Below are 26,943 nucleotides of genomic sequence, written 5' to 3' on the forward strand. Positions count from 1 at the left end.
AGGGGAGGCCACGGAGGACCTTGGAGGCCCCAGGCCTCGAGGGCAAGCCTGCCTGGAGCCAAGTCCGGGTGTGGGTGCTGGTCAGCCCGGGCCTGGCTCAGTCCTCCATCTGCACTGGCCCCAGGTTCTCCCGTGGAGCTCCAGGGCAGAGCACCGGGCGGCCCGACGGCTGCGGGGCCAGCTGCCACTCCCTGCCCGCTGTCTCTGCTGGGATTGAGTAGGCTGCTGGCTGACCACTGGGCCCCACACGGCAGGACCTTGAAGACCACTTGCAGGCAGGGGAGCGGGATGCACATGCGCCTACTCTCCTCACGGCGGCTCCCGTCCAGCCTGCTGCCGCCCAGGCTCTGGGTCCTTCTGAGCCCAGCTCTGAGCAGCTGGGCCCACACCTGAGTGCTTGCCGGGGGAATGCTGTCAAAGGACCTCAGAGCCCCTCCGGCTCAGGAGGGACCGGCCAGTGATGCGCCAGTGCCACACGGCAGCAGTCAGCGAGGGGCCAAGTGTCAGAGCTCCCTCTTACCCGGGTGGTCAGCGGCCACCAGATCCAGCTCCCTCAGCCCTGGGTCCCCAGCCTCCCGGGCCTCGTCTGGGACCCTGCTGCACAGTGGGCACGGCCGGCCCCTGGCGAATGCCGACACACACAGCCTGGTCAGGACTGAGGACCGCTGCCACCCTGCCACGCAGGGGACACCTGTCTCCACGGACCTCCCATCGCAGTGGGCTGGCTTCTGGCGGCTGATGTGCGGGTGCCAGGTCTCTGGGGCTTCTGGCGGCTTCTGAGACCTGCCACTGTCCAAGCCGCCGGCCCGGCCTGCAGCACTGGCCTGGCCCGGCCTCCCCGAGGCCTGCTTACCAGCCTTGCCTGGGCGCCCGTCCCCGGCCTGCTCGCCTGGCCTGTCCGTCCGTCCGCCCTCCCGGGGCTGTGAGGCAGTCTCGGCAGCTTGCTAAGAGACGCCGAAAATAGCCCGGCACAAGTGCTCCCGTCCCGCGACAGGTGTGTTACTAAGTTAGACCGCACACGTGTCCCCGGCTGAGGTCTGGGGGCACATGCTGGCACCCCCACGGCTCCCGCTGCCTCCTGGCTGCGGCAGGGTCAGGCTGGGACGGAGGAACCCCACCAACAGCCTCCTGCCGTCCTGCGGGGGCTCCGCCATCCCGTCCACAGCAGAACCCTAACCACGAGGGCAGCCAGGGCCAAGCGCAGCACGGTGACTGCTGGACCAGGACCACGGGCAGCCGTGGTGCCAATCTGAGTCTTCCTCACCGCCCAGGCGCCAGCGCACCCGCAGAGGGGCTGCAGCCCCTGTGGGACAGCGCTCTGGGTCCCGGCACCCGGAGGCCGTGTGGCCGGCACTTGGAGTCATCCACGAGCGACCACCAAGCATGAGGCACGGCTCGCCGGGCCCTCAGCCCCCGGTCAGGAGCCGGGCACAGTGGCCTCCCTGCCCAGGCGGCCCTGCGTCGGGGCGGGAGCTGGAGGCGGCTCGGCTGGACTCACTATGGACCAGGGTCACTCTGTGCCTCCCAGTGCTACTCTGCTGTCAGGGAAAGAGGCCCACGGTGGCCGTGCCCCTGCTGCAGGTGCCACAGCTCCTGCACAGCAGTGACCGTGGGACTCAGGCCACCGTCCGCCCTGCCCTCTCCTCTCTAAGGATGCAGCGGGTGGCTGGAGGGGGCCTGCCCGGGCTGGCTCTGTGCAGGGCGAAGGCCTCCTGGAGGCCCGCGGGTCTCGTTATTTTACTTACAGAGGCAGACCATAGACCACTTTAAGCAGCCATGAAAACGGCCGTGGGGCAGTGACGTCGCAGGTCCGTCCTCTCCATCTGTAAGCAAAATAAGAAGAACACGCAGTCAGGAGGGGCGCTCAGCCGGCCCCCGCCTGCCGGCAGCACTGTGGGGACTGGACTCTGTCATCGCCAGGCCGGGGCACACCCTTGGGCTCCTCTGCAGAACCCGGGTTGGCTGGGTGGCCTCGAAGGACACTCAGGCAGGACCGTCCAGGGGTCTACTAGGACCCTCACTCTTAAAAGCCCTCTTCCTCGAAGGAGTCTGAAGATACCATCTGCACTGTCCTCGAGGCACCGGGGCCAGGAGTGTCGCAGTGACGGGGTCGGGGTAGAGCAGCCTTTGGGCTGGGCATCCAGCGAAAGGGCACACGTGACTGTCCATGGGCGGTGAGCGGGCAGGGCTTCAGGAGACCAGCGGGAGCCCCGTGAGCAGGCAGGAGCCCAGCCAGGGCGCGTGGACAGGCGGAGTGGGACCCACTCGGGGCTCCTGTCCTGGGGAGGCCCTCCAGGGCCTCCAGCCTCCGGCCCACCCTCCCAGCCACACTGTGGCTCTGACTCCAAGGCCAACTTGTGCCCAGGAAAGCCACAGCCCTCAAGGTGGAGCCCAAGGTCAGTCTCGCGGCTCTTGAAGCTGGCTGGCGGCAGAGGCCTCGCCAGGGCTGGCCGGCCAGGTGCGTGGGCACAGCTGACCTCCGGCTGTCAGGGAGTCACATGGGTTGGGAACGGATCGGAGTCACCGCGCCATCCCGAGCCTTGGAGGGATGCTCCCGCCAGCCGGGGGCGAATCTGGCAGAGAAGGCAGCGGCTGTGTGGCCCTGCTCACGGGCGGGGCCCGACCGGCCTGGCACCGAGGGCAGGGCACTGAGCCCCCTCACCTGCCGCCTCACCTCTGTGCACAGGCCTCCGAAGGAACCCGGGGGTCCCACAGATCCCGAGTGTGGCCCCGCCAGGACATCTGGTCCCAGGGAGGGCAGGCTGGGGAGGGGAGCCTGGGGCCAGGACTCTGCTGCCACCGGCTGCTTCTCCCTCCTGCTGGGTCCAGTCACAGGGCCTGTGGCTTAGGGGCCACCCAGAGCCACCTCCTGTCCCCAGGGCAGCACCAGTCTCCCCTCTCTACCTGAGGAAGAGCTTGGACGGAGGCCCTTTGGTGGACAAAGACGGGCAGCCCAGAGGGAGGACTGTTCCGGAAGAGGGAGGGTGACCCCCAGGACCCTGAAGGCAGGGGGGCTGGGCCCTTCTGAGACAGTCGAAGGGACAGCGTGGTGGGCCATGATGTCCCCACCCTGCACTGGCACGTCCCAGTGTCCCCAGGAGGCCACCCCTGGGAGCAGGCTGTCACCAGACGGCCCAGAGCGCCCGCCCTGCGCCTCGGGCTCACGTCCATCTCCAGGAGTTTGCCCCAGGCCCAGAGGCAGGTCCAGGGAGGAAGGGGCCGGAGTGGCCCAGGCCTAGGCCCTGGCAGAGGAAGGCCACCAGGAGGAAGCTCCTGTCCTCGGCCTGTGGGGGCCGGGGCCACCAGACTGAGGGCCGGGGGCCAGCGCTGGGAGGGCCAGGCCCTCGGGAAGGGCTGGGGTGGAGCTGGGCACCCCACGATGCCCTCTGGCGGCTGAATGCGGGAGGGAGGTGTGGGGTCTCTTCACCCACAGAGATGGCTTTGAGCCCCCGCGTGGGCCCAAGCCTGGGGTCTCCCTCCTTCCCCCCGGGCAGGACCCAGCATCTGTGCGTCTCAACTCTGAAAGGGGCTGCAGTGGCCTGGGACCAGAGCCTGGCTCCTGCCCAGCCCCCGCCAGCTGCCCCGCGTGGCCTGTCCCGCATGGCCTGCCCCGCATGGCCTGCCCCGAGGCCCTGGGACTCCTGCTCTTTGCCACCCCTCACGCCCTGTGGGGCTGGTGCCCAGGCAGCCTGCTGCGTGACCCTGGAGACATCCATGTCCTCCTCTGAGCTCCGGGTCCTGGAGAGGCCTGTCCTGGGCATGTCCAGCGGTCACCTGGCCCAGCTGTGTTCTGGGAGTGTGCCTACTAGCCCACTGTACCCTCACAAGGCCCCAGAGGCAGGGTGTGTGGCTGCTCCGCTCTATAGGTAGGAACCAGGTCAGAGAGGTCAAGTAACTTGCCCAGAGTCACACAGGGTAGACTGGAGCCTCCAAAGCTTAGGTGCCCAGCCAGGGACCTCAAGGTCCCCACCACGGGCCTCTGCTCAGGGCCCAGCACAGAATGTCAAACGCCGCTGCCCCCACCCCTCCCTGGCGGTGGAGAGGTGGAGCTAGGGTTACTCACACGTGTGAGGCGTGCAGGAGGGGGGCCGGGTGGCAGCCTGAGAAGCAGCGGGTGGCGGGGGTGGCATGCTGGGGGGTGTGGACCGAGGCTGGCTCTTCACCTCCGCAGGGGAGTCGGGCATCGCTGCGGCCTTCTCCTTCCTGTCCACTGGGCAGCAAAGGGAGAAAGAGAAGCCAAGTCAGGCTGGGCAGGAGTGTCCCGTCCAGGCCCCTCGAGGCTGGGCTGGGCCCAGCAACCTGGGCCCCTGGCTCCACCCACTCCGCAGAGCTCAGCTGCTCTCACAGGAGGCCGAGGTCCACCCTAGACCCTGGGTTGGCCGGAGGGTGGGCTTGGATCAACCAGCTGGGGCAGGCCAGCCACACGGGGCAGGGCCAGCTGCCTGTCCCCCAGCCTCGTTTCTGCAGACCCCGGAGTCGGTGCCCCCCACCAAGGCAGGGCCAAGGTGGCCTCCACCTGCATCCCCTGCACCTGTGTCCAGATGGACGCCAGCCCCCACCCCAGCCCCATCCGTGGCCAGGGCCCGGGAATCTGCATTCCCAACAGGCCCCAGTGAGGCGCTGGAAGGTTCCGGGGCCTTCCGGGGAGTGTGAAGGGAGGACGCCTTGACCCCAGGATGCCCTGGGCCAACCCTGAAGTGTGTCACGGCACAGGCCCGGGGCCGCAGCGCTTGGGCTTGACTGGCCAGCCTGAGCGTGACTGGCCCCCAGGGGACATGGGGCTCCCTGAGGTCCCACAAGCTCAGGATCGTACACGGGGAGAGGGCAGAAGGACGAAGGCCAGGCTGGACCAGTGGCTAGGTGGCCCTGACCCTCTGATGTGCCCCAGACAGCCCCTGGCACTGGGGCCAAGAAGGCCAGGCTGAGCCTGGCGGATGGGCAAGAGCCCCAGGCCCCGGTACCTTGGCAAGGCCAGCAGCCGGGCAGGTGGGAGAGGCCTGGAACTGCAGCTCAGGCACCAGTGGCCTGGCTCCCCGGGCCAGCAAGATGGGTGTCCTCCCCGCAGCCCACCTCCTGCTGACAGGAGGCCGCAGGCCGGAACGGGGTGAGCCAGCTGGGGGCCCAGGCCTGCCGCCTTGTCCCGTGACCGTCTTCCCTTGGCACACCCTCATCTCCACCCCAGGCACCAGGGCCACAGAGACGCGTGTGGGGGCCTGAGCCAGCCGTCTCCGTGGACGGTGACTACCTAATGACATGACCACCACTGAGTGCCCAGCACCACACAGACCTCCCCTCGCCACCTCTCCCCTCTGCAGAGACACTGGGGACGTTCCCAGAGCCCCACAGCTGGCCGGGTCCCGTGGAGAGGCCAGGGTGGGAGCAGCCGGTGAACAGCGGCCACCCAGGCCGCCCGGCACCTGCTGTCCCTCAGCTGCAGCCTCTGGCCTCCCTCCTGCTGGGAGGCTCCCCTCCCCCGCGCCCGCCTGTCCCAGGCTGATGGCCGGGCACATGTGTGGCCGCAGCTGTGGGGACCCATCAACACCATCCTGGCTGCAGGGCCGGCAGCCAGTCCCTGGTGACAACCAAAGAAGGCGAACGTGGCTGGCCGCCGAGAGGAGCAGGCCGTCCTCCCAGCCGTCCCCGGCCAGGTCACCCTCGGCCAGCAGGCGATGGGTAGGGCCCGGGCCAAGCACTTCAAATGCCAGGCTGGCCTGGGCCACAGGCCTGGGCCGCTGGGGACACTCCGTCTGGAGTTTGCGAGGTCCTTCCTCGGAGGTGGCTACACTTGAGCCTTGAGAACTGAGCCACTCGGAAGCATCAGAGAAACCGAGGCTGGACAGGGAGCAGGGGCCCACTGCTGCCCGCACGGGGGGGCTGGACATGGCTTCGGGTAACAGCTGTGCTGCCAGCAGACAGACTGCCCGGGAGACCGTGGTGCTGGGGGCCCAAGCACCACGTCACAGAAAATTGCCACCTAATGTCACTTGATGTCCCGACCGTGCCCGTGTGCCCGCAGCGTTCCAGACGCTGAAACTGTGCCTGTGCAGTGGGGGTTAAGGTCGCCCTTTGGGCAGAAGAGGAGGGCAGCAGGGTGGGCTGCCCCGGCCTTCCCTCCACTTTGTTCTCATGAAGACCCTACGAGGTGGCCGCGAAAGCCGTCTCACAGAGAGGGCCAGGCTCAGAGACGTGTAGTGCCCTGCCCAAGGTCACACAGAGACAGACGGGTGTGGGGAGTTCTCCAGGGTTTCACCCGGCTGTCTCCAAAACACCCCTCTTTAGGGCTCAAGGGCCTGCAAAAGGGGGTCCTCTGGCGTTTAATCCAGAGGTGGACTTGAGGCTGGGAGACAGGAGGTCCACGGCCAACCTCCCAGGTCCCACCTGCCCGGAGTTGTGGTCATGGGACAGCTGTGTACAGTGGGCGGGACGCGAGTCTGACGTCCCTGCTCTGTGGCCTGCCTCCAGCCTCAGCTGCCCGGTCCGTGGGGGGTGAAGGACCTCTCTGCAGGCACCTGGGGAGCAGAGGCAGCGAGGGTGGCACCCAGTGGCACTGGGCAGTAGATCGCGAGCCCCTGTGTCCCTGCTCTGGGGCTGCCCCAGCACAGACCCTCACCCCTTCCAGCCCAGCTGGATGGCGTGTGGAGGAGGGAAGGGGTGGGCTGAGCTCGGGCTCCGCTCCCTGGGGAGGCTGCCCCCTGCTCCCGGCCTCCTGGTCATGCTGGGGGAACGGGGCCCTCGCAGGACCACCTCACACAGCACACTCTTGCTGGGGGCCTCCCGGCAGCGGCCCTGGACGGAGGGCTCAGGCGGAGCTCCCCACTGGCAGCCCCAGGAGGGCCTCTGGAGACGAGTGTTTCTCTGGGGACCCCCAGCCTCAGGTCTGGGGGCACAGAGGGGTGTAGGTGGGACGGAGCGGTGGTCAGGGGCTGGGCTGAGAGCTGGCCTCGGGTCAGGATCCCCGGCCACTGGCTCTGGGCAGGCTGGCGGTCCCATGGGCCTCTCAGAGCCCCCTTCCTTGCCACACGGTGGTGGGGGCGGGCCAAGGAGATGGAGACAGACCCTGTCCACCAGGGGCATGGCCCCCACAGCAATCCCTGGCTTGCTCGGTGGCTGTTAGGTCCCCAGCCCTGCACCCTGGCTGCGGAGCCCCCGGCAGAGGCCTGGGCTGAGGGCTGTCCTTCCCGTGCCCGGGTTCCTGCCCTGCTCACTGAACCTGTGTCCCACCCAGGGCTGCTCCTACCCCCGAGACCCACAGTGGGCTCAGATGACCTTGCAGCCTGACGGTAGCCAGCGTGCAGCCTCTGTCCACTTCTGAGCAGGGACACTAGCCCGAGGCTCCACTGCAGGTGCCAGGGGCAGGAAGCCCGCAGCTTCCCACCAGGGTGCCCAGGAGCATAGCCCAACCAGGTCCAGGCGCCTGGAGTCGCTGACCTTCTCCCCGAGAGCCCAAGTCCTGTGCACCCCAAGTCCTCAGCTGTGCAGGGCCTGGGTCTCCGGCCCTCAACCCTCCCCAAGGGCACTGTCACGGCCCAGGCCACAGGGGGAACCCACCGAGGCCCAGAAACGACTTCCCAGAGCCAGCCAGCCTGCGAGGGGCTGAGTTGAGCTGGACCCCGTCCACAATCCTCTGCCCCCACCTGATCTGCGCGTGGGAGGCCAGCTCCAGGGTGAGGCTGTGGAGGTCTGAGGCCGAGGCAGCTGGCGGTGGCCGCTAGGTTAACTTTTCCCGTGAGGTCGGCACATCATGGCAAAACTAACAGCTACACCGCGCTGACCACAGGCTGGACGGCTGTCCCACGGGTCTTGCTGAGGTTCCCAGCCATGGCAGAGGGCAGGACTCGAACCCAAGTGCAGCCCTGCCTGAGCCACTGTGGCCCCCCAGCAGAAGCAGCAGGGCTGTCCTGCAGTGCAGCCAGGTGAAGCCAAGGGGACGGGGCAGGGGACAGCCGAGTCCTGACAGCAACCTGTCCCCACGCCTGTGACACCAGCCTGGTCCTGCTCCTCCTGCCCTTCCAGACAGCTCAGGTCCCGACCCTCCCGGTCAGCACAGCATTGGCTCCTCCTGCTGGGCAGGAGAGGAGGCTCTGGGGCGCCTGGGCTGGCCTGGGTCCTGGCTCCGGGGCAGGCGGGTGGGAGGCAGGGCCCGTGGCCCCAGGAGCCCAGCACTCGGTGCCAGCCTGCGCAGGAGGAAGGTCTCCTGGGCCAGGGCCAGGCTGCCCTCCTGGAGCTGCCCGCAGCCCTCGGAGGTAGAAATGGCCCACCCCATCTTATGGGTGGGCACACCCAGGCCCAGAGCTGCTGTGACCTGCCCAACTAGTGAGAAGGGAGAGCCCCGTCCTGGTCCTGGCTGCCCAGCTCGGCCGCCTCTTCTTGCCAGTCCCAGAGGTCAACTGCAGATAGCCCCTGCCTGGGAGTCAGAGGGGTGGGCGCTGCCCTCCACCGTCCACCCTCCCCCATGTGTCTCTGGCTCTCCCCAGCACCGGGACGCTCCCCCAGTGTGGACGGGCATGTAGCCACCCCACCAGGGACTGCCACCCCACCCTGGACCCCGGGAGCCTCTCACGGGACTGGGCAGAGACTTAGGGAGCAACCGAGTGGGGGTCCCCAATGCCACGGCCACCCCAAAGGCCGCCCCAGGCACACGGGAGCCACCAAGACGTCCCAGGGACCAGGACGCTCCTCCCCTCCTGCCCCAGCTGCAGGCCCCCGCGTTCCCACCCTGCAGAAAATTCCCAGGGCCCACGAGGGACGCTCATCTCCCAGACGGCTGTTCCGGTCCCCAGTGTAGGTCACCGAGCAGCCAGAGGAAGGGCTCCCTCGGCCAGGCAGCGCCGGTGGGAAAGAGCGTGGAATGCGCTGGAACAAGCCACTCCATCCATCACTGTCCCCGTCGGCGCAGTTCCCAGCCCGCCCTGCCCGGCCGGGAACTGGCCACAGCCCAGGACTCCTGGCCTGGGGTTCCCGAACCCTCCAGGGAGGGGCCTCTGGTTTCCGGGGGGCGCCTGTTGGGCTGGCGGTGCTCCCTGCAGACCTGCGTGGCCTCTGCGGGTCACGAGCTGGGAGGCTCCCGGGCCCTGACTGCTGCCTGTGATAGCGCCTCAAGCAGGAAGCCTCGAGCCTTGAGCAGGAAGGGTCAGCAGTGATGGGTGTCAGAGTCCCCCCTCGCACCTCGGCCCCGAGCTCTCTGCACATCGCTGCGTTCCAACCCCACCCTGGGCAGCTGAGGAAGCCAAGGCCCGGCGGGTAGGGGCCCTGGCCTCAGGCCCACTGGCCTGGGTCTGGAGTCCACTCTGTGGGTCCTGATGTGCTCCACGGCCCCACCCAGGTTTTCCTGGCTGACCACAGGCCCCTGGAGATCTGCACGACCCCCAGGCCCAGGCGTCTCATCCTGCCAGTGCTCCGACCCTGCTCCATCCTGGGATGGTCAGTGCCCAGCTGCTGAAGCCCCGAGTGGGCAGCCTCAGCATCCACCTCTGTGAGCATGAAATGCGCACGGCACTGTTCCCGGAGGTGACCTGGTGCAGGGCCGACAGACACGGGCCTCTCAGGGGTGTTTTCTCTCAGCGTCACGCAGATGAGCCAGCAGCAGAGAGGCCAAGGTCCCCCGCTGCCTCCTCGCCCCGGGAACTGTCCCCACAGCCCAGGGCACCCGTGAGGCCTTGGCTGGGCAGCAGGCCAAGGCTCTGGAGCCCTGCCAGGGGCCCACATCAACCCCATGCCTGGCCATCTTAGGAGCCAGAGGGTGGGCCACCCCCACAGGACGACCCCGGCCAGGACGTGCCACGTGGCCAGCACTCCCTCTGCCCTGGCCTCTGTGCCCCTCCTGCCCTGGCCCTCTGCAGCAGGGCAGGGCTGCCCAGGCCCCATGGCTGCCCTCCTGCAGAGCCTGCAGCCCCCTCGGCCAGCCCCCAGAACCACCTCGGGCTTGTCCCCTTCCGGACAGCCCTGTCTGTTCGCCTTGGCTGCATCACCCACAGCGACTCCAGGTACACAGTTGGTGCTCAGCAAATGCTTGTTGAGGGACAACCACCAGAACCCAGGGAGCCTTGACAAGGGGACAGTCCCCGCCTCCCCAGCTCTGGGCTTCTGCCAGCGTCTCCATGGTCTTGAGGGACCAGCACGGGTGGGAGCTGCCTGGGGTCAGGAGACCCAGCTCAGCACCTTGGCCCCGAGGCAGGCCCTGCAGAGGGCCTGGACCCTCTGGCCACTCACGCAGAAAAGGGACACCAGGAGCCGATGCCAGGTTCTCAGGACCTGAGTGCACCACGAGGTTGTCCACGCTCACCCAACCCCAGGCAGGTTGGCCGCACCCCTCAGGCAAGGACCCGGAGGCCCACAGGGAGCGGCCTGCCCTGTCGCAGAGAACGAGGTGGTGCTGGCCTCCTGGAGGACCTGCAGGACCCAGAGCCCACTGAGGCTCCTCACCTCCCACTGGGCACCCCTGGGGCACCATGCGTCCCTCCAGGCTGCCAGCACAGTGCCCTGGGCCCGCCCTCCTCTCTGAACACCAGCCCTGCCTGCACAGCCCCGTGAGTCCTTGGGAGCCCCAGAGGCTCCCAACAGCTGGGTGTCACCACCCTGATGGGAAAATGGGGAAACCAAGGGCGAGGAGGTTGGGTGGCCCGTCAGAGACCAGAGCTCGGCAGGCCGCCCAGTCCCCATTCCGATGCCTGAGCCAATGCTGGACTGTCCCTGCCCTCGCCTTCCTTCACCTCCACAGAGGCAGCCCCCCACCCTTCAGACCCCACACTCCCCACTGGACCCCACGCCCAGCTGTTCAAAGGGGTCTGCGCAAGGCCACACAGAGGGGCCACGCTCCAGGGCGTCCTGCAGAACCACCCGGCAATGTCTCAGGACAGAGCGCCCAGACTGGAGCCCACTGGCTTTGCAGAATGGACACTGTCCTGGCCCCCATGGTCCTAGGCAGGCCTGGGAGCCATGAGCTGTGGGTGGCAATGAGCAGCGTGGGAAGTCCTTACACCAGGGGCTCCGTGGTGACGCCCCTGTGGGGACAAGAAGGCTTCCTCTGAGGCCATTGACAAGCAGCGGGTGTGGCCTTGACACAGGTGAGGCGGGCACAGGCCAGCCACGGCAGGGCTGCCCCGAGTGGCCAGAGCTGGGAGTCACAGCAGAGGCCTAGGTGTGTCCCTGCCTACCGTGCCCTCCTTCCCCTCGGCTGCAGGGAGTGGCCTCTGGGTTCCCTGAGGCCTAGAGTCCCTGGGGTGTCACGTAGCCAGGCCACTCGGGGCACTGACTCTCTGGGAGCAGCCCGTGAGAATGTGTGGCACCCACGGGGAGGGGAAGGGTCTGCACCCACGGGGAGGGGAGGGGGCGGCACCCACGGGGAGGTACCCACGGGGAGGGGAGGGGGCGGCACCCACGGGGAGGGGAAGGGTCTGCACCCACGGGGAGGTACCCACGGGGAGGGGAGGGGGCGGCACCCACGGGGAGGGGAGGGGGCGGCACCCACGGGGGGAAGGGGCGGTACCCACGGGGGGAAGGGGCGGTACCCACGGGGAGGGGAAGGGGCGGCACCCACGGGGAGGTACCCACGGGGAGGGGAGGGGGCGGCACCCACGGGGGGAAGGGGCGGTACCCACGGGGGGAAGGGGCGGTACCCACGGGGAGGGGAAGGGGCGGCACCCACGGGGAGGGGAGGGGCGGCGCCCACGGGGAGGGGAAGGGGCGGTACCCACGGGGAGGGGAAGGGGCGGTACCCACGGGGAGGGGAAGGGGCGGCACCCACGGGGAGGGGGCGGCACCCACGGGGAGGGGAAGGGGCGGTACCCACGGGGGGAAGGGGCGGCACCCACGGGGAGGGGAAGGGGCGGTACCCACGGGGAGGGGAAGGATCTGCACCCACGGGGAGGGGAAGGGGCGGTACCCACGGGGAGGGGAAGGGGCGGTACCCACGGGGAGGGGAAGGGGCGGTACCCACGGGGAGGAGAAGGGGCGGTACCCACGGGGAGGGGAAGGATCTGCACCCACGGGGAGGGGAAGGGGCGGCACCCACGGGGAGGGGAAGGGGCGGTACCCACGGGGAGGGGAGGGGCGGCACCCACGGGGAGGGGAAGGGGCGGTACCCACGAGGAGGGGAGGGGGCGGCACCCACGGGGAGGGAGGGGCGGCACCCACGGGGAGGGGAAGGGGCGGCACCCACGGGGAGGGGAAGGGGCCTGACGTGGGGCCTGGGCTCCTTGGTGGAGGGCAGTGAGGGCCCTTGGGGCTTCCTCTCGCTGACGCAGGGCACTGAGCTGACCCGGAGCTGACCGCGGGCTGAGCTCTCCCAGTCCTCCTCCAAAGCGCTGGGAGGGGGCTGGCCCGAGCGCAGGCGTGGCGGGCGGGTGGGCGCAGCCCTGGGAGTCCCAGGCAGAGGGGCAGCTCCCACATCTGGCTTCCATTAAGGTCCCGCCGCCCCGTCAACAAGGAGTCAAAATCAAGGGATTAGTATTTTCCCTCCATTGGTCAGCAGGCCGCCCGCCCCCGGGGGCACTCAGGGCCAAGTCCGGATTCCTCCCGCCGGCCCTTCCCTGTCCTCAGAGGCCTGACCCAGGACAGGCCATTCCTCTGGCCATTAACTCGCTTCCTGCCACCGAGCCCGCCCCACAGTCCAGCGCTGGCCACTCAGGACCTGGGGACCCCACGGCACCCACCTGGGCGATGATGAAGGCCACAGATGGCCATGGCAAGAGCGCTGGCTCCCACATGGGCAGAGAAGGGGACTGCCCCATGTCCGCGGGCCTCCCACTACCCACGGGCAAAATGAGGTCCTTCCTGGGGGTGAGCTGGGACAGAGAACACGGGGGTCCACGAGCTCAGGACCCTCCCCGGCCCTGCGCGGGAGCTGGGGAGCACCCCTCTCAGGCGCCCTCCGACGGCACTCGGGAGGGGAGTCCGCGCCTTCCCAGGGCCTGCCCGGCCGCGGTCCTCACCAGCGCCGTAGTCGGGCTGAGTCCAGCCCTGTGGAGGCAGCACGGGCAGCCTCCCTGGAGACCCTCTTCAGCGTGCCTCGCGGTGGGGCCTGGCGGGCTGTCCTTGCCCAGGGTGTGAAGGGCCTGAGCAGCGGCCAGGACCCCCACCTCGCCTACACCCCCTGGCCAAGCCGCGAGGTGTGGAGCCCAGTGTGCAGACAGGGATCTGAGGCTCGGAGCTGCAATGCCACTTGGCTGGGCACTCGGTCGACCCACCACAGGCCCCACATGTGGCCAGCTCCGGGGTGGACCTGCCCAGCTGGTCACAGGCAGCCTTGCCCCTCAGGTGGGTGTGCTCAGAGCCTGGCCAGGAGAGCCCAGGGCCACAGCCTGGAGGTGACACCACATTGGTGCCGGCTGGCAGTGGCCTGTCAGCCCACTGCAGCGAGCCACCTCCACACAGGCAGGTGCCAGGAGGCCCTCAGGAGTGGAGGCAGCAGGTCAGCCTTCGAGCAGAGGCCGTCCGAGCATGATGTGCTGCAAAACTATGCCCAAAGCAAATGCACCACACGCCCCGCCCAGACCAGGGCCCTGTGGAAGGGGAGGGCACCGCCTCCACCCTCGGCTACCCCCAGCTGGCTCCCAGGCCCAGGAGAGGCCCTGTCCAGGCAGACCTGGCCTCTGCTCCCTTCCACGCACCATGCCCATCCATGTCTCAAGCTGCATCTGAACTCCTGCTCCCTATGATGAACCTGGGTTCACCAAGGAAGAGGGGACCAACTACACACTTGTAAAAGAGCCTGGTGGGGTGACAGAGGGACCCAGGGCCTCCCTCCATGCCTCTGGCTCCATCTTGGCCAGCTGCACTGGCCACCCTCCAGTCCTACCATCCAGCACTGTTATGCCTGCCCCAGGGCCTTTGCATCTGCAAGGCCGTGTCCTTGAAAGGTGGGAACCTTTCAGGGTTGGCTCCCAGGTCTCTCCTCAGAGAGGCCTTCCCCAACCACCTCACTCAAACTACCGCGCCCTCCACACCACCCACCCAGGACCAAGTCACATGGCAGGGGTCCTCGTGTTTGCCACCTGCTTCCTAGAGCGGCGTCCAGAGCAGGGCCTGCTTTGGCTGACGGCCAGCAGTACAGGACAGGGGCTGGCCAGGCCCCGGCCCCAGCTGCTCCCTGGTGGAGCCTTGGTGAGGGCGCAGGCCAGCCTGCAGGAGCCCTGGCACGCGGGAGCCTGGCGCTCAGCAGAGCCGCTGACCTGACCCACCGCTGACCACAGACTCCAGGGCAAGCCCCACTGAGGCCAAGGGACGGCCACTTCGCCCGCCCCAGCTGCCCACCTGCAGAGCCACCTGCCAGGGAGGGCAGCTGTGCCAGGCACACAGCTTGGGCGTCCAGGGCGCGACCGGGCATTGCCGGAGCTCACGGTGCCTCTGGGACTCCAGATCCCGAGCCAGGCGGAAGGGAGGCCAACAGTGGGGACTGACAGAGGCAGAGGGCAGGCTGGGCCCAGAGCAGAGGGTCTGTGGCACCTGGCTGCAGAGGCCGAGGCAGCGCCACCGCAGCTCCCTGCCCTGCTCCTCTGAGGTGGCGTCAGCTTCGGCCAAGGGCTCCCACCCCACGGATCGCTCAGGATGGACCTGGGTGCCCCGACACCCACCTGGGCGGAAGTTCAGCACAGCACTGTGAAGGGTGACCACGGCATGGGCAGGTGGACACAAAGGCCGGCTAGTTAAACTGCACCCAGCACCTGAAACTCAGGCTGTAGGCAGGCTGACGTGGGGACAGGGCCAGGGGGGACAAGGCTGGCCAGCATCTGCCAACAGCAGCAGCCCAGGGCCAGAGCAGGAGCCTACGCCTGTTAAGCACCCATAACCTGCCCGGTGCTGCCCTTGTGGAAGGGCACAGGTGTGTGGCCACCCTGTGCCCCAGGCCCTCAGTCTCCCGAGGCAGGAGGAATGTGGATCCAGCTGCCTGGGCGACTTGGAGAGGCCCAGCCTCAAAGAGACGAAGGTTAAGGGACGCGTGAACCGCGGCACACGAGAGTGGACTCAGGGCTCCGGGGAAGGGCAGAGGCACCGCGTGACACTCAGACATGCAGACCCCAGACCACGGCCAAGCCCTCGGTGCAGCCTGTCCTGTGGCCCGGGTCGGGATGCGGACTCCTCACCGGGGGAGTCGCCAGGAAGGGCCCAGGGGCTGGGACATCGGGAGACGCTGCGCTGGCCGAGGTCCAGTGCTCACTGGGTGAGCATCAGCCTGGGCACTCTTCTCTGTGGGCTGTACGTCCCACGCGCCTTTCCTGGGAACTGACCACCAGAGTGTATCTACTGATGTGGAAAGTGGCCCTAGGGGAAGGTCCCAACCGGTGGCAGTGGGCCACCCCCTGGTGGACACAATCAGCTCTGGCTTCAGGTGGGCGTGGGCGGGGCGACCCCATCCTGGCCCACGGCGTCACTGAAGGGGCCTGGGCCTGAGCTTGGGTTTGGCTACAGACCCCAAAGTGCCACCAACCAAAAGTGCCTGGTCCCTGTCCCATGCCCCTTGGCAGTGTCCAGAGCATGGCCTTCCAGGCATGCTGGGCCGAGCAGAGTTAAGAGGCGGGAGGGTGGACGCTCAGAGCGGCTGGAATTAAAATCTTCCAGGCGCTCCAAAGGGCCGCAAATGGGATCCAGATGTCCAGGCCTGCTCACCCCGTGGCTGGCGCTCAGAGGAAGCACATTCCTCGCCCAGCTGCTGGGGCCGAGTGCCAGCTACTCCCCAGAGCCCTGGGGAGGCAGCTCCGCCATCTGGGCCGCCCGCTGCCAGGGGCGGCTGCCAGGCTGGGGCGGGGACTGAGGAGGGGCCTCGGCACTCTGGGATCGGAGGTGTATCTGGTCCCTCCCACCCCGGGCACTCATGCCACCAGGAAGTCACCATCTGCAGGGCTCAGCAAACAGCCACGAGAGCAAACATGGGCAAGGTGCCCGGGCAGGTGAGCAGCCAGCATGTGGGTGGTGGGTGGGTGGTGGACGGGTGGGTGCAGGGATAGGTGGGTGGATAGCTAGTGGGTGACTGAGTGGATGGACGGGTGGGTGGAGGGATGGGTGGGTGGATGGCTAGTGGGTGACTGAGTGGATGGACGGGTGGGTGGAGGGATGGGTGGGTGGATGGCTAGTGGGTGACTGAGTGATGGACGGGTGGGTGGAGGGGATGGGTGGGTGGATGGCTAGTGGGTGACTGAGTGGATGGATGGGTGGGTGGAGGGATGGGTGGGTGGATGGCTAGTGGGTGACTGAGTGGATGGATGGGTGGGTGGAGGGATGGGTGGGTGGATGGCTAGTGGGTGACTGAGTGGATGGATGGGTGGGTGGAGGGATGGTGGGTGGATGGCTAGTGGGTGACTGAGTGGATGGACGGGTGGGTGGGTGGGGATAGGTGGGTGGATGGCTAGTGGGTGACTGAGTGGATGGACGGGTGGGTGGAGGGATGGGTGGGTGGATGGCTAGTGGGTGACTGAGTGGATGGACGGGTGGGTGGAGGGATGGGTGGGTGGATGGCTAGTGGGTGACTGAGTGGATGGACGGGTGGGTGGAGGGATAGGTGGGTGGATGGCTAGTGGGTGACTGAGTGGATGGACGGGTGGGTGGGTGGAGGGATAGGTGGGTGGATGGCTAGTGGGTGACTGAGTGGATGGACGGGTGGGTGGAGGGATGGGTGGGTGGATGGCTAGTGGGTGACTGAGTGGATGGATGGACGGGTGGGTGCAGGGATAGGTGGGTGGATGGCTAGTGGGTGACTGAGTGGATGGACGGGTGGGTGGAGGGATGGGTGGGTGGATGGCTAGTGGGTGACTGAGTGGATGGACGGGTGGGTGCAGGGATAGGTGGGTGGATGGCTAGTGGGTGACTGAGTGGATGGACGGGTGGGTGGGTGGAGGGATAGGTGGGTGGATGGCTAGTGGGTGACTGAGTGGATGGACGGGTGGGTGGAGGGATGGGTGGGTGGATGGCTAGTGGGTGACTGAGTGGATGGACGGGTGGGTGCAGGGATAGGTGGGTGGATGGCTAGTGGGTGACTGAGTGGATGGACGGGTGGGTGGAGGGATGGGTGGGTGGATGGCTAGTGGGTGACTGAGTGGATGGACGGGTGGGTGGAGGGATGGGTGGGTGGATGGCTAGTGGGTGACTGAGTGGATGGATGGGTGGGTGGAGGATGGGTGGGTGGATGGCTAGTGGGTGACTGAGTGGATGGATGGGTGGGTGCAGGGATGGGTGGGTGGATGGCTAGTGGGTGACTGAGTGGATGGACGGGTGGGTGGAGGGATGGGTGGGTGGATGGCTAGTGGGTGACTGAGTGGATGGATGGGTGGGTGGGTGCAGGGATAGGTGGGTGGATGGCTAGTGGGTGACTGAGTGGATGGACGGGTGGGTGCAGGGATAGGTGGGTGGATGGCTAGTGGGTGACTGAGTGGATGGACGGGTGGGTGGAGGGATGGGTGGGTGGATGGCTAGTGGGTGACTGAGTGGATGGACGGGTGGGTGGAGGGATGGGTGGGTGGATGGCTAGTGGGTGACTGAGTGGATGGACGGGTGGGTGGGTGGAGGGATGGGTGGGTGGATGGCTAGTGGGTGACTGAGTGGATGGATGGACGGGTGGGTGGAGGGATGGGTGGGTGGATGGCTAGTGGGTGACTGAGTGGATGGACGGGTGGGTGGGTGGAGGGATGGGTGGGTGGATGGCTAGTGGGTGACTGAGTGGATGGACGGGTGGGTGGGTGGAGGGATGGGTGGGTGGATGGCTAGTGGGTGACTGAGTGGATGGATGGACGGGTGGGTGCAGGGATAGGTGGGTGGATGGCTAGTGGGTGACTGAGTGGATGGACGGGTGGGTGGAGGGATGGGTGGGTGGATGGCTAGTGGGTGACTGAGTGGATGGACGGGTGGGTGCAGGGATAGGTGGGTGGATGGCTAGTGGGTGACTGAGTGGATGGACGGGTGGGTGGGTGGAGGGATAGGTGGGTGGATGGCTAGTGGGTGACTGAGTGGATGGACGGGTGGGTGGAGGGATGGGTGGGTGGATGGCTAGTGGGTGACTGAGTGGATGGACGGGTGGGTGCAGGGATAGGTGGGTGGATGGCTAGTGGGTGACTGAGTGGATGGACGGGTGGGTGGAGGGATGGGTGGGTGGATGGCTAGTGGGTGACTGAGTGGATGGACGGGTGGGTGGAGGGATGGGTGGGTGGATGGCTAGTGGGTGACTGAGTGGATGGATGGGTGGGTGGAGGGATGGGTGGGTGGATGGCTAGTGGGTGACTGAGTGGATGGATGGGTGGGTGCAGGGATGGGTGGGTGGATGGCTAGTGGGTGACTGAGTGGATGGACGGGTGGGTGGAGGGATGGGTGGGTGGATGGCTAGTGGGTGACTGAGTGGATGGATGGGTGGGTGCAGGGATGGGTGGGTGGATGGCTAGTGGGTGACTGAGTGGATGGACGGGTGGGTGGAGGGATGGGTGGGTGGATGGCTAGTGGGTGACTGAGTGGATGGATGGGTGGGTGGGTGCAGGATAGGTGGGTGGATGGCTAGTGGGTGACTGAGTGGATGGACGGGTGGGTGCAGGGATAGGTGGGTGGATGGCTAGTGGGTGACTGAGTGGATGGACGGGTGGGTGGAGGGATGGGTGGGTGGATGGCTAGTGGGTGACTGAGTGGATGGACGGGTGGGTGGAGGGATGGGTGGGTGGATGGCTAGTGGGTGACTGAGTGGATGGACGGGTGGGTGGGTGGAGGGATGGGTGGGTGGATGGCTAGTGGGTGACTGAGTGGATGGATGGGTGGGTGGGTGGAGGGATGGGTGGGTGGATGGCTAGTGGGTGACTGAGTGGATGGATGGGTGGGTGGAGGGATGGGTGGGTGGATGGCTAGTGGGTGACTGAGTGGATGGACGGGTGGGTGGAGGGATGGGTGGGTGGATGGCTAGTGGGTGACTGAGTGGATGGACGGGTGGGTGGAGGGATAGGTGGGTGGATGGCTAGTGGGTGACTGAGTGGATGGATGGGTGGGTGGGTGCAGGGATAGGTGGGTGGATGGCTAGTGGGTGACTGAGTGGATGGACGGGTGGGTGGAGGGATAGGTGGGTGGATGGCTAGTGGGTGACTGAGTGGATGGACGGGTGGGTGGAGGGATAGGTGGGTGGATGGCTAGTGGGTGACTGAGTGGATGGATGGGTGGGTGGAGGGATAGGTGGGTGGATGGCTAGTGGGTGACTGAGTGGATGGACGGGTGGGTGGAGGGATGGGTGGGTGGATGGCTAGTGGGTGACTGAGTGGATGGATGGGTGGGTGCAGGGATGGGTGGGTGGATGGCTAGTGGGTGACTGAGTGGATGGACGGGTGGGTGGAGGGATGGGTGGGTGGATGGCTAGTGGGTGACTGAGTGGATGGACGGGTGGGTGGAGGGATGGGTGGGTGGATGGCTAGTGGGTGACTGAGTGGATGGATGGGTGGGTGCAGGGATAGGTGGGTGGATGGCTAGTGGGTGACTGAGTGGATGGATGGTGGGTGGAGGGATGGGTGGGTGGATGGCTAGTGGGTGACTGAGTGGATGGACGGGTGGGTGGAGGGATGGGTGGGTGGATGGCTAGTGGGTGACTGAGTGGATGGACGGGTGGGTGGGTGCAGGGATAGGTGGGTGGATGGCTAGTGGGTGACTGAGTGGATGGACGGGTGGGTGGAGGGATGGGTGGGTGGATGGCTAGTGGGTGACTGAGTGGATGGACGGGTGGGTGGAGGGATGGGTGGGTGGATGGCTAGTGGGTGACTGAGTGGATGGACGGGTGGGTGCAGGGATGGGTGGGTGGATGGCTAGTGGGTGACTGAGTGGATGGATGGGTGGGTGGAGGGATGGGTGGGTGGATGGCTAGTGGGTGACTGAGTGGATGGACGGGTGGGTGCAGGGATAGGTGGGTGGATGGCTAGTGGGTGACTGAGTGGATGGATGGGTGGGTGGGTGGAGGGTGGACGGTAGGTGGGCAGGTGGGCAGGTGGCTGGGTGAGTGGGGGAGCCCGGGTGGATGGCTCCCCCTTGCTCCTGGTTCCATAGTGAGTCCTTCACTAGTCTAACCTCAGGAAGGCTGGAGCTGCCCCTCTGGGAGACAAAGGTCTGTGGAGTCGGGCACACAGGGTCAGTGGGTGGAGGGACGGGTGGACAGGCAGATGAAGGGGCTGGCCATAGATGGGAGGACATGCCTAGGAGGTCAGGTGGTCAGTCCTCTGACGAGGCCCTCCTCCCTCGGGGCCATTCCCACACTGACCCCAACCTCTCAGGCAGTGGGAGTGTCCTGAAGGCTCCTCTCCGGTCAGTTCAGCCCAGGTGGTCACCTTCTGCACACTGCGGCCCAAGCAGGAGCCCACCCTGGACCTCATGGGCAGGTGAGGCGCAGACACAGGCTGCACAGTTGCCCGGCTGTGGGTCAGGAAGGCCCAGTCCAGGCCTCGGCTCCACCTCTTGGTGGTGTCCAGCAGGACTCACTTGCGTCCCCTGGACAGTGGTTGTGGGGTTAAGGGGGTTCCTGCCTAGGGACTGCCCTGCACCTGCTCCACCTGCAGACTGCCTGGTCAGGTGGGGACCAGGTGGGCCTCTCTCTGGCTGTGGGGCTGGTCGGTGTGGCCCTCTGGATGAGGCATGAAGGGCAGAGCGTCCAGCAGGGGACATGCTGCCTGCAGGGCCAGGGGTGTGTGAGCCTTGTGCCAAGCAGGAGTGTCCTCTCATGTGGTGAGGCCCCGCTGCTTACAAGATGACCACAGATAGCTGGGCAAGGCCCCTGGCGGGGTGAGGGGGCAGCCCAGAGCCGGGAGGCCAGACCCCTCAGCGCCCAGGAACCAGCTCGCCAGCCCACCTCCGGGGGACCGCGGGAGCTGCCGGAAGGTCCTCCGACGCCGGGAAACCAGCAGCAGCACAGGGCTCCCTCCCAGGGGGCCGGCGAGGGTGTCCCTAGTTTAAAGATGTGCCACCGGGGCTGTGCCGATACCCAGGGCCCGGCGGCTCCCAGGGACACTCCAGGCCACACACAGCCCCGTGGGGGACATGCCGTGCCCAGGAGACACGCGTGGACAGGTTTGGGATCTGGTGCTGGGACTTGGCTTTGGTGGGGACACCACCCACCTGGACCCAGATGCTGCCCCAGCAGGGTCCAGCAGAGCCTGCCCTGGAGGGGGCTGGGCAGGCCTTGCCTCCGGACTCCCACCTGTGTCCCCTCCTCTGCGGCACGAGGACATCCTGTGGGCTGGCATGACCCTCGTCACATGGCCTTGGTGCCCACTGCAGGGGCCCGTGGACTCCCGAGCCTGGGAGGGGCCGGCCAGGCGTCCCTTCTAAGGGCACCCGGCCGGCCCCTGACCACAGCCCATCTCCCCGCATTCGCCACAGCCGACCTCACACCGGGCCCTAGTGCCTGAGCGGCCTGGGGCCCACTCTTCCCAGGCCCATTCCTGCTGGTTCCAGAACATTCCATCTCCTTGCTCTAGGAACACTTCTGAAGGTCCACAGACCCCAACTAGGGGTCAGCAGAGTGCAGACTCCTCACTGGGGTGCTGCCCGGAGCCTCAGGGCATGCAGTCCACCCAGGTGAGCCTGTCACCTGTCACCTGCTTCACAGGTAAGGAAGCTCAGACTGGGCAGTAAGCCGTGGGCTCCCTGGCAGCCTGGTCCAGGCGGTCATCCCCAGGCCAGGTGAGGACCAGGTGAAGCTTGCTCCCCAACACTCCAGAGCCCAAGGTGCGGAGCCCTGACCTGAAGTCACCTCTGCCGGCAGCTGCTGTGCACCCCACAGGTGTGGTCCTGGCCCTGGGCCCCTAGCTAGCACGGGCCTCTCCGATGCAGACCTAGCCCACACCGCAGTCCCTCCATGGACTCCTGCAGTTGGAGATGGACAGGGTGCCGCGCAGCAGGGCCCATGTCGGTGCCGGGCGCAGGTGGCTCCAGTCCTGCTCCCTGGGGGCTGCGCCCCCAGCACCCAGCCTCCTGCCTCCGCCAAGCCTCCAGTGCCCCTGCAGGGTGCAGAGGTCCAGGCCTGCACTGGGCAGCACTGGGCAGACCCACGGCCACCAAGCCCTGGAAAGGTGGCCACACAGGGAAGACGCAGTGCAGGCACAGCACCCTGCCCCCCGCACGGTCGCGATCACCCGAATGCCGGCCCTGAATGCCGGCCAGAGGGAAGCCTTGGCGCCCTCACGGGAGGCACCCACCTCCAGCCTGGCCGTGCAGCCCTTCGCCCTGGGCCAGCTGGGCCTGGGGAGGGGTCCGTGGGCAGGCGGGCTGCCCGTGTCCCCCGCCCAGGACACCACATCCTTTCTCTGAATTTAAGGAAGCTCGCGGGGCGGCAGATGTTTCCTCCTGGGGCTCCCTGCCCCGCCCGCGGCCAGGCTGGGCTCCAGGGCCCAGGAGGTCAGGGTGCGGGCCAGCCTCGCCCCTCCCCGCCGGCCGGCTGGCCGGGAGGAAAAGGCTCCACAGACAGCGTGTTCTACAGACGCCTCTGCCATTGTTTATGTAAACAGGTAAATTGTTTCCTGCCTCGATTAAAAACATCTGCTACGTAAATGAACACCAATTAACTCATCCTGTTTTTAATTACTCTGTTAATTACACGCAGGCAGCAGGAAGGGTGGCACCGGAGCCTGCGCCCTCCCCTGCCTGGCAGGCATCCGCCGCGTCTGGCTGGTGACTGGCTGGTGACGCCAGATCGGGGTGGCAGGGTGGTGGTGGCACCCTGCCAGCGGGATTTCCTGGTCAGGCTGCCAAGTGGGGACCTCTTCCGGGATCTCCCTGGGTGGGGGTCTGGCCCGCAGCCCCTCCTGTCCCGGGCTGCCTGTAGGTCCTGCTGCTGCTAGGGGTCAAGGCCCAGGGACAGAGGCCTGTGTCTGCCTCTGCCTCACGGGAGGCGGGAGGCAGCCTGGCCTGGCGCAGGGCCCACCCTAAGCTCCAGGCAGGGGAGGTGGTGGGATCAGGCCCACCCTCAGCAGGTGCCGAGGCACAACCTGTCAGCTGTGGGAGCACACAGAGGAGCGGGTGCTGGCGTCTGGGGAACCCCAGTGTGGGCACACTCCTGAAGCCCCCAGGACACGGCCCACTGCTCCAGACCCACCGGTGGGTTCTTCCTCCCCTTCTGGAAACGCCGCCGCCCGCCATCCCACTCCCAGCAGGTAAATCACGAGGACCGCGTGCCCCTTCGCCTGGTCTCCAAGGTGCGCCCTCACTCCCATCTCCTGGGTCAGCTCAGGAGGGTGGTGGCCGTCCAAGGCTTGAGACAGGTCAGAGCAGGACTCGAACCCATGTTCCTTTGGCCCAGCCTCTGTCTATGTGGCCAACCGATAGCTTATTTAATCCACCCAGCAGCCTGGGAGTCGCCTGGTGTACGTGAGAGGTTAAAAACTCCCGTTGTGTCGAGACGGGGCACTGAGGCCCAGAGAGGGCGAGGGGGCCTACAGCGCACAGGGCAGGGGACGAAGCTGGGACTGTGACCCAGACTTTGTGCTGACACTGGCCTCCCAGCCCCCGCTCACACAGCTGCCCGGCTCCATGGGCCCCCGTGCCATGGCTCCGGACTGACAGGTGTGGAGGGAGAGGGCCGGGCTGGGCGAGCGTGGCCTCCAGCCAGGAGGCCCGTCCACTCTCTGCTGTGGGTGCCTGTGGCGCTCAGAGGAGATGGGCCTCTCTTCTGCCCACAGGCAGGAGGACTTGGGCTTCCTGTAGCTTCTGCCCCAGGCTGAGCTCCGGCCTGTGGCCTGGGGGTGTCCTGGGTCCCTGGGCTGAGGCCAGCTTGCTGTCGGACGACCCGAAGTTCGAGCCTGGACCTTCCACAACCTGCACCATGACCACTGGGAGGGTCTGGCCCTTTTCACCAGTTGAGTAATAAAACGTGCCTCCGCCACCCGGGTGGAGGCCAGCCTGTCCCTGCTCCCGACGCGTCCCAGGCAGAGGAGGCCACTCTGGACCTGGCTGGGCACCGCACCTTCTGCTGGGAGGCCTGACGCTGGTGGGCACTGGCCTGTCGGGGCAGGGAGGGCCCTGGCAGTGGCCTGGGCTTCTGGGGCCACCCAGTCCCGTCCTTCAGGCCTAACGCACGGTGGGGGGTGCCTGCTGGGGGTGGCCCAGTGACCTCCAGGCAGGCTCTGGCCTTGCTTCCCACCTGGGCACAGGCCCGGGCCCAGCTGTGTCACCTCCTGGGGTCGGGGCTTGCTGTGAGGACCGGGGACAGGGCACAGTGCCCAGGACATGCCCAGCCCTGGTGAGTGGCACAGGCTGGGCCCACTGGGCCAGACAACCTGCTGCACGACTCTGCGGTGGGTGGTGGGCCTCCTGCTCACAGGGAGGTCCCTGTGGGCCTCGGCCTTGTCCTCCTGGAGCCGGCAGGTGGCCTCAGACAACAGACTCCCTGGGGACAGAGGAGCGGGCCCAGGGCCAGGAAGGCTCAGGAGGCTCCCAGGGCAGGGCAGGGCGACCTCAAAGAGGGTGCAGGTCGGGGGAAGGCCGGTCAGTGTGGACAGGGCCCCAGGGCCAGGGGTGGGGTGGGGCAGGCCTGCTGGGCTCTGGTTTACAGCGGCCCTTGAGATGCCGGGAGACGGCAACCCGTGTCCCCACAGTGTGGCCCTGGGACAAGGCAGAGCCCCCTGCAGGGAGGACAGGACCCTCTCATCAGACCACATCTGATGCCCACACTCAGCCCATGGCCAGGCTGGCTGGACGTGCGGGGGCCCACCTGTGGGGGAATGACCTGGCCAGCTGACCTGCTAACCTTGGGCTCAACCCGCTCTGTGCATGAAACACAGGGTCCTCTGGGGCTGGAGTCTTCACACCAACCTGGTGACAGGGAGTGAGGCTCACAGAGGGACAGTCCTGGAAGAAAGTGGGAGCCACCCACTGTCTCAGCTCTGCACCAGCCCAAGGTGGAATTCCACAGAGAGGGCAGGGGCCTGCCTGGAGTCACACAGCAACGGCCTTTGCCTGTCACTTCCCTGACCCAGAAAGACAGGCCGTGTCCACTGTGGGTGGACAGTCTGTTTCCAGCCCTGCCCCAGCTTATCCTCTCCCTGTCTCTGCCTTGGGAAGGTGCCAGGCGGGCAGATGGGCCGGGTGCTGGCGCTGGCACTACCGCAGCCGGGGTGGCAGCTGCTCTGGGGGAGACGCGGAGCTGGCTCTGCCGCCTGCCTCCCGAGCGGAACCTTCTGGATGTTTTGACTCATTCCACCCCATGGTCTCCCGGAGCCTGCAGATCTGGGGCTGGGCCCTGCCCAGTCAAAACAGCCCGGGAGTCTCCCCAGGGAGGGAGGCCCAGGGAGGGAGGCCGGCGGCCAGCTCTGGGGCCCACGCCCGTGCTGAGAGCCGGCAGTCCAGGGGCTCTGCTGGGCTCCCGCCTGCCCCAGGCTGGGCTTCTGCAGGCAGTGCTGGCCAGCCTCCCTTCCGCCCACCAGTAGGCAGCGCCCAAGGAGGGGTGGCCCTGCCACGGGGAGCACTGGCCACGTGCTGGGCCGCACCTTCCACCTGAGAAGGGACCGGGCAGCCAAGTCACAGGCCACAGGCTGCCGTGGGGCCTGGGGAGACTCGCCACCCGCCTGGACCTCCCAGGGCGGCTCCCGGGGGTGAGGGGCACCGGCGAATGCCAGCTCAGGCCAGGCAGTTCTGGCTCCTAAAGGACACGGCAGTCCTCTCCTGGTGCCCAGGGTGACACCCTGTTGCTCACCGAGCTCCTGTGCAAGGACATCGTCCCAACCTGGCCTTGGAAATGTCCGTGCAGACCCTGCCCCGGCCACAGCCTTCAGGATGGAGCAGCCAACCCAGCCCCCTCTTGCTGGCGGCACCAGAGCGTGACGGAATCGTGACGGGAGCTCTGTCACACGCCCCACTGGGGAGGACCTGTCTGCCGGGCCTTTCTCAGGAGGGGAGTTGAGCTGGGTCAGCCCGGGCGGCCGTGCCCAGCGGCGGGTCAGCCCGGGCGGCCGTGCCCAGCGGTGGGTCAGCCCGGGCGGCCGTGCCCAGCGGTGGGTCAGCCCGGGCGGCCCTGCCCAGCGGTCACCAGGATGGGGACTCCCAAGCCTTGGGTTCCTGTCTGGACGGAGTGACAGCCTTCGGGGCTGGCTTGCTGGATGACCACATCGGTCTCCAAGGGGACTGTGGGACACCACTCTGCCTGGCCAAGTCCACTGTGGCCCCCCGCTCCCCCGCCTCAGGGCCTGGCCACAGGCTGCCAGCCACTGCCCTCCCCGCGGGCCTCAGCAGTGTCCCTGTCGAGAAGCCGGCCTCAGCCTGACCACCTGCTGCCCGGCCTCCTTGCCCGCCCGGGCGGAGGATGGTCGGGTCAGCGGCGGCAGCTTGAGCTCTGCGGGAGGGATGTGAGTCCACCCGAGACCTCCACGGCGAAGGACCAGGGTCCCCGCGGGTCAGCGTGGCGGTCAGGCCTCTGGTGGCCACCTGCTCACTGAATGGGCCTTTCTGAACCGTTGTGGGGGCAGATTGGGTTCCACCAGGGGGCGTCATGGCAGCTGGAGGCCAGGGAAGGAGGCCAGGGACTGCCACAGCGCACGCCCCACACTGGAGCGGCTGCTTCCCGCTCAGAGCCAACTCAAGGCCATCAACTGGGTGTGTCCTCAGGGCCATGGGTTCTGCCCAGGGTCCAGTCAGGTGGGGAGGGCAGGGTCCATCTCTTCTTCTCCAGGACCCCCCACCTGGCTTCCTGGTCCTGCATGGGGCCAGAGCCAGGGTGACCAGGAGGACAGCAGCCTCAGCCACTGGGGCCTCTCCGGCAAGGGAAAGTATCTAACGTGTCCTTGCTCCCGTGGGCCGGGCAGCAGCGGGCAACAGGAAGCCGATGTGCAGCAGAACTGTCCCCCGCCTGCCACTTCTTCCTGCCCACGCAGCCCAGGTCCTGGCCCGTCCTGACTCAGGTCAGCGGCTCCACCCCGGCCACCCGCTCTCAGGCTGCGAGGAGTGGCGCCCCGTGACTCTGAGGTCAGCTCGGGACAGCTGTGGCCACGCATCGACCTCCACAGACCCCGGGGCCCC

General features: G+C 67.2%; 1 protein-coding gene across 4 annotated transcripts in view; it reads right to left on the bottom strand.

Annotated features, from left to right (window-relative positions):
• The window catches only part of Cbfa2t3 (CBFA2/RUNX1 partner transcriptional co-repressor 3), a 68,172-nt gene that overhangs the window by 13,822 nt on the left and 27,407 nt on the right, over nucleotides 1-26,943 (bottom strand). For 3 of the 4 annotated variants that reach the window (XM_040279994.2, XM_078032833.1, XM_005335420.5), the window contains exons 2-3: nucleotides 4,064-4,210; nucleotides 1,746-1,823 (exon numbers count right to left, since the gene is read on the bottom strand). In XM_040279994.2, the coding sequence (XP_040135928.1) occupies nucleotides 1,746-1,823; nucleotides 4,064-4,210 (225 nt within the window). The remainder of the gene's footprint in view (nucleotides 1-1,745; nucleotides 1,824-4,063; nucleotides 4,211-26,943) is intronic. The other variant, XM_040279995.2, reaches the window with a different exon arrangement.

Source organism: Ictidomys tridecemlineatus, chromosome 15, assembly GCF_052094955.1.
Source record: "Ictidomys tridecemlineatus isolate mIctTri1 chromosome 15, mIctTri1.hap1, whole genome shotgun sequence".
In the NCBI taxonomy this organism is placed as follows: domain Eukaryota; kingdom Metazoa; phylum Chordata; class Mammalia; order Rodentia; family Sciuridae; genus Ictidomys; species Ictidomys tridecemlineatus.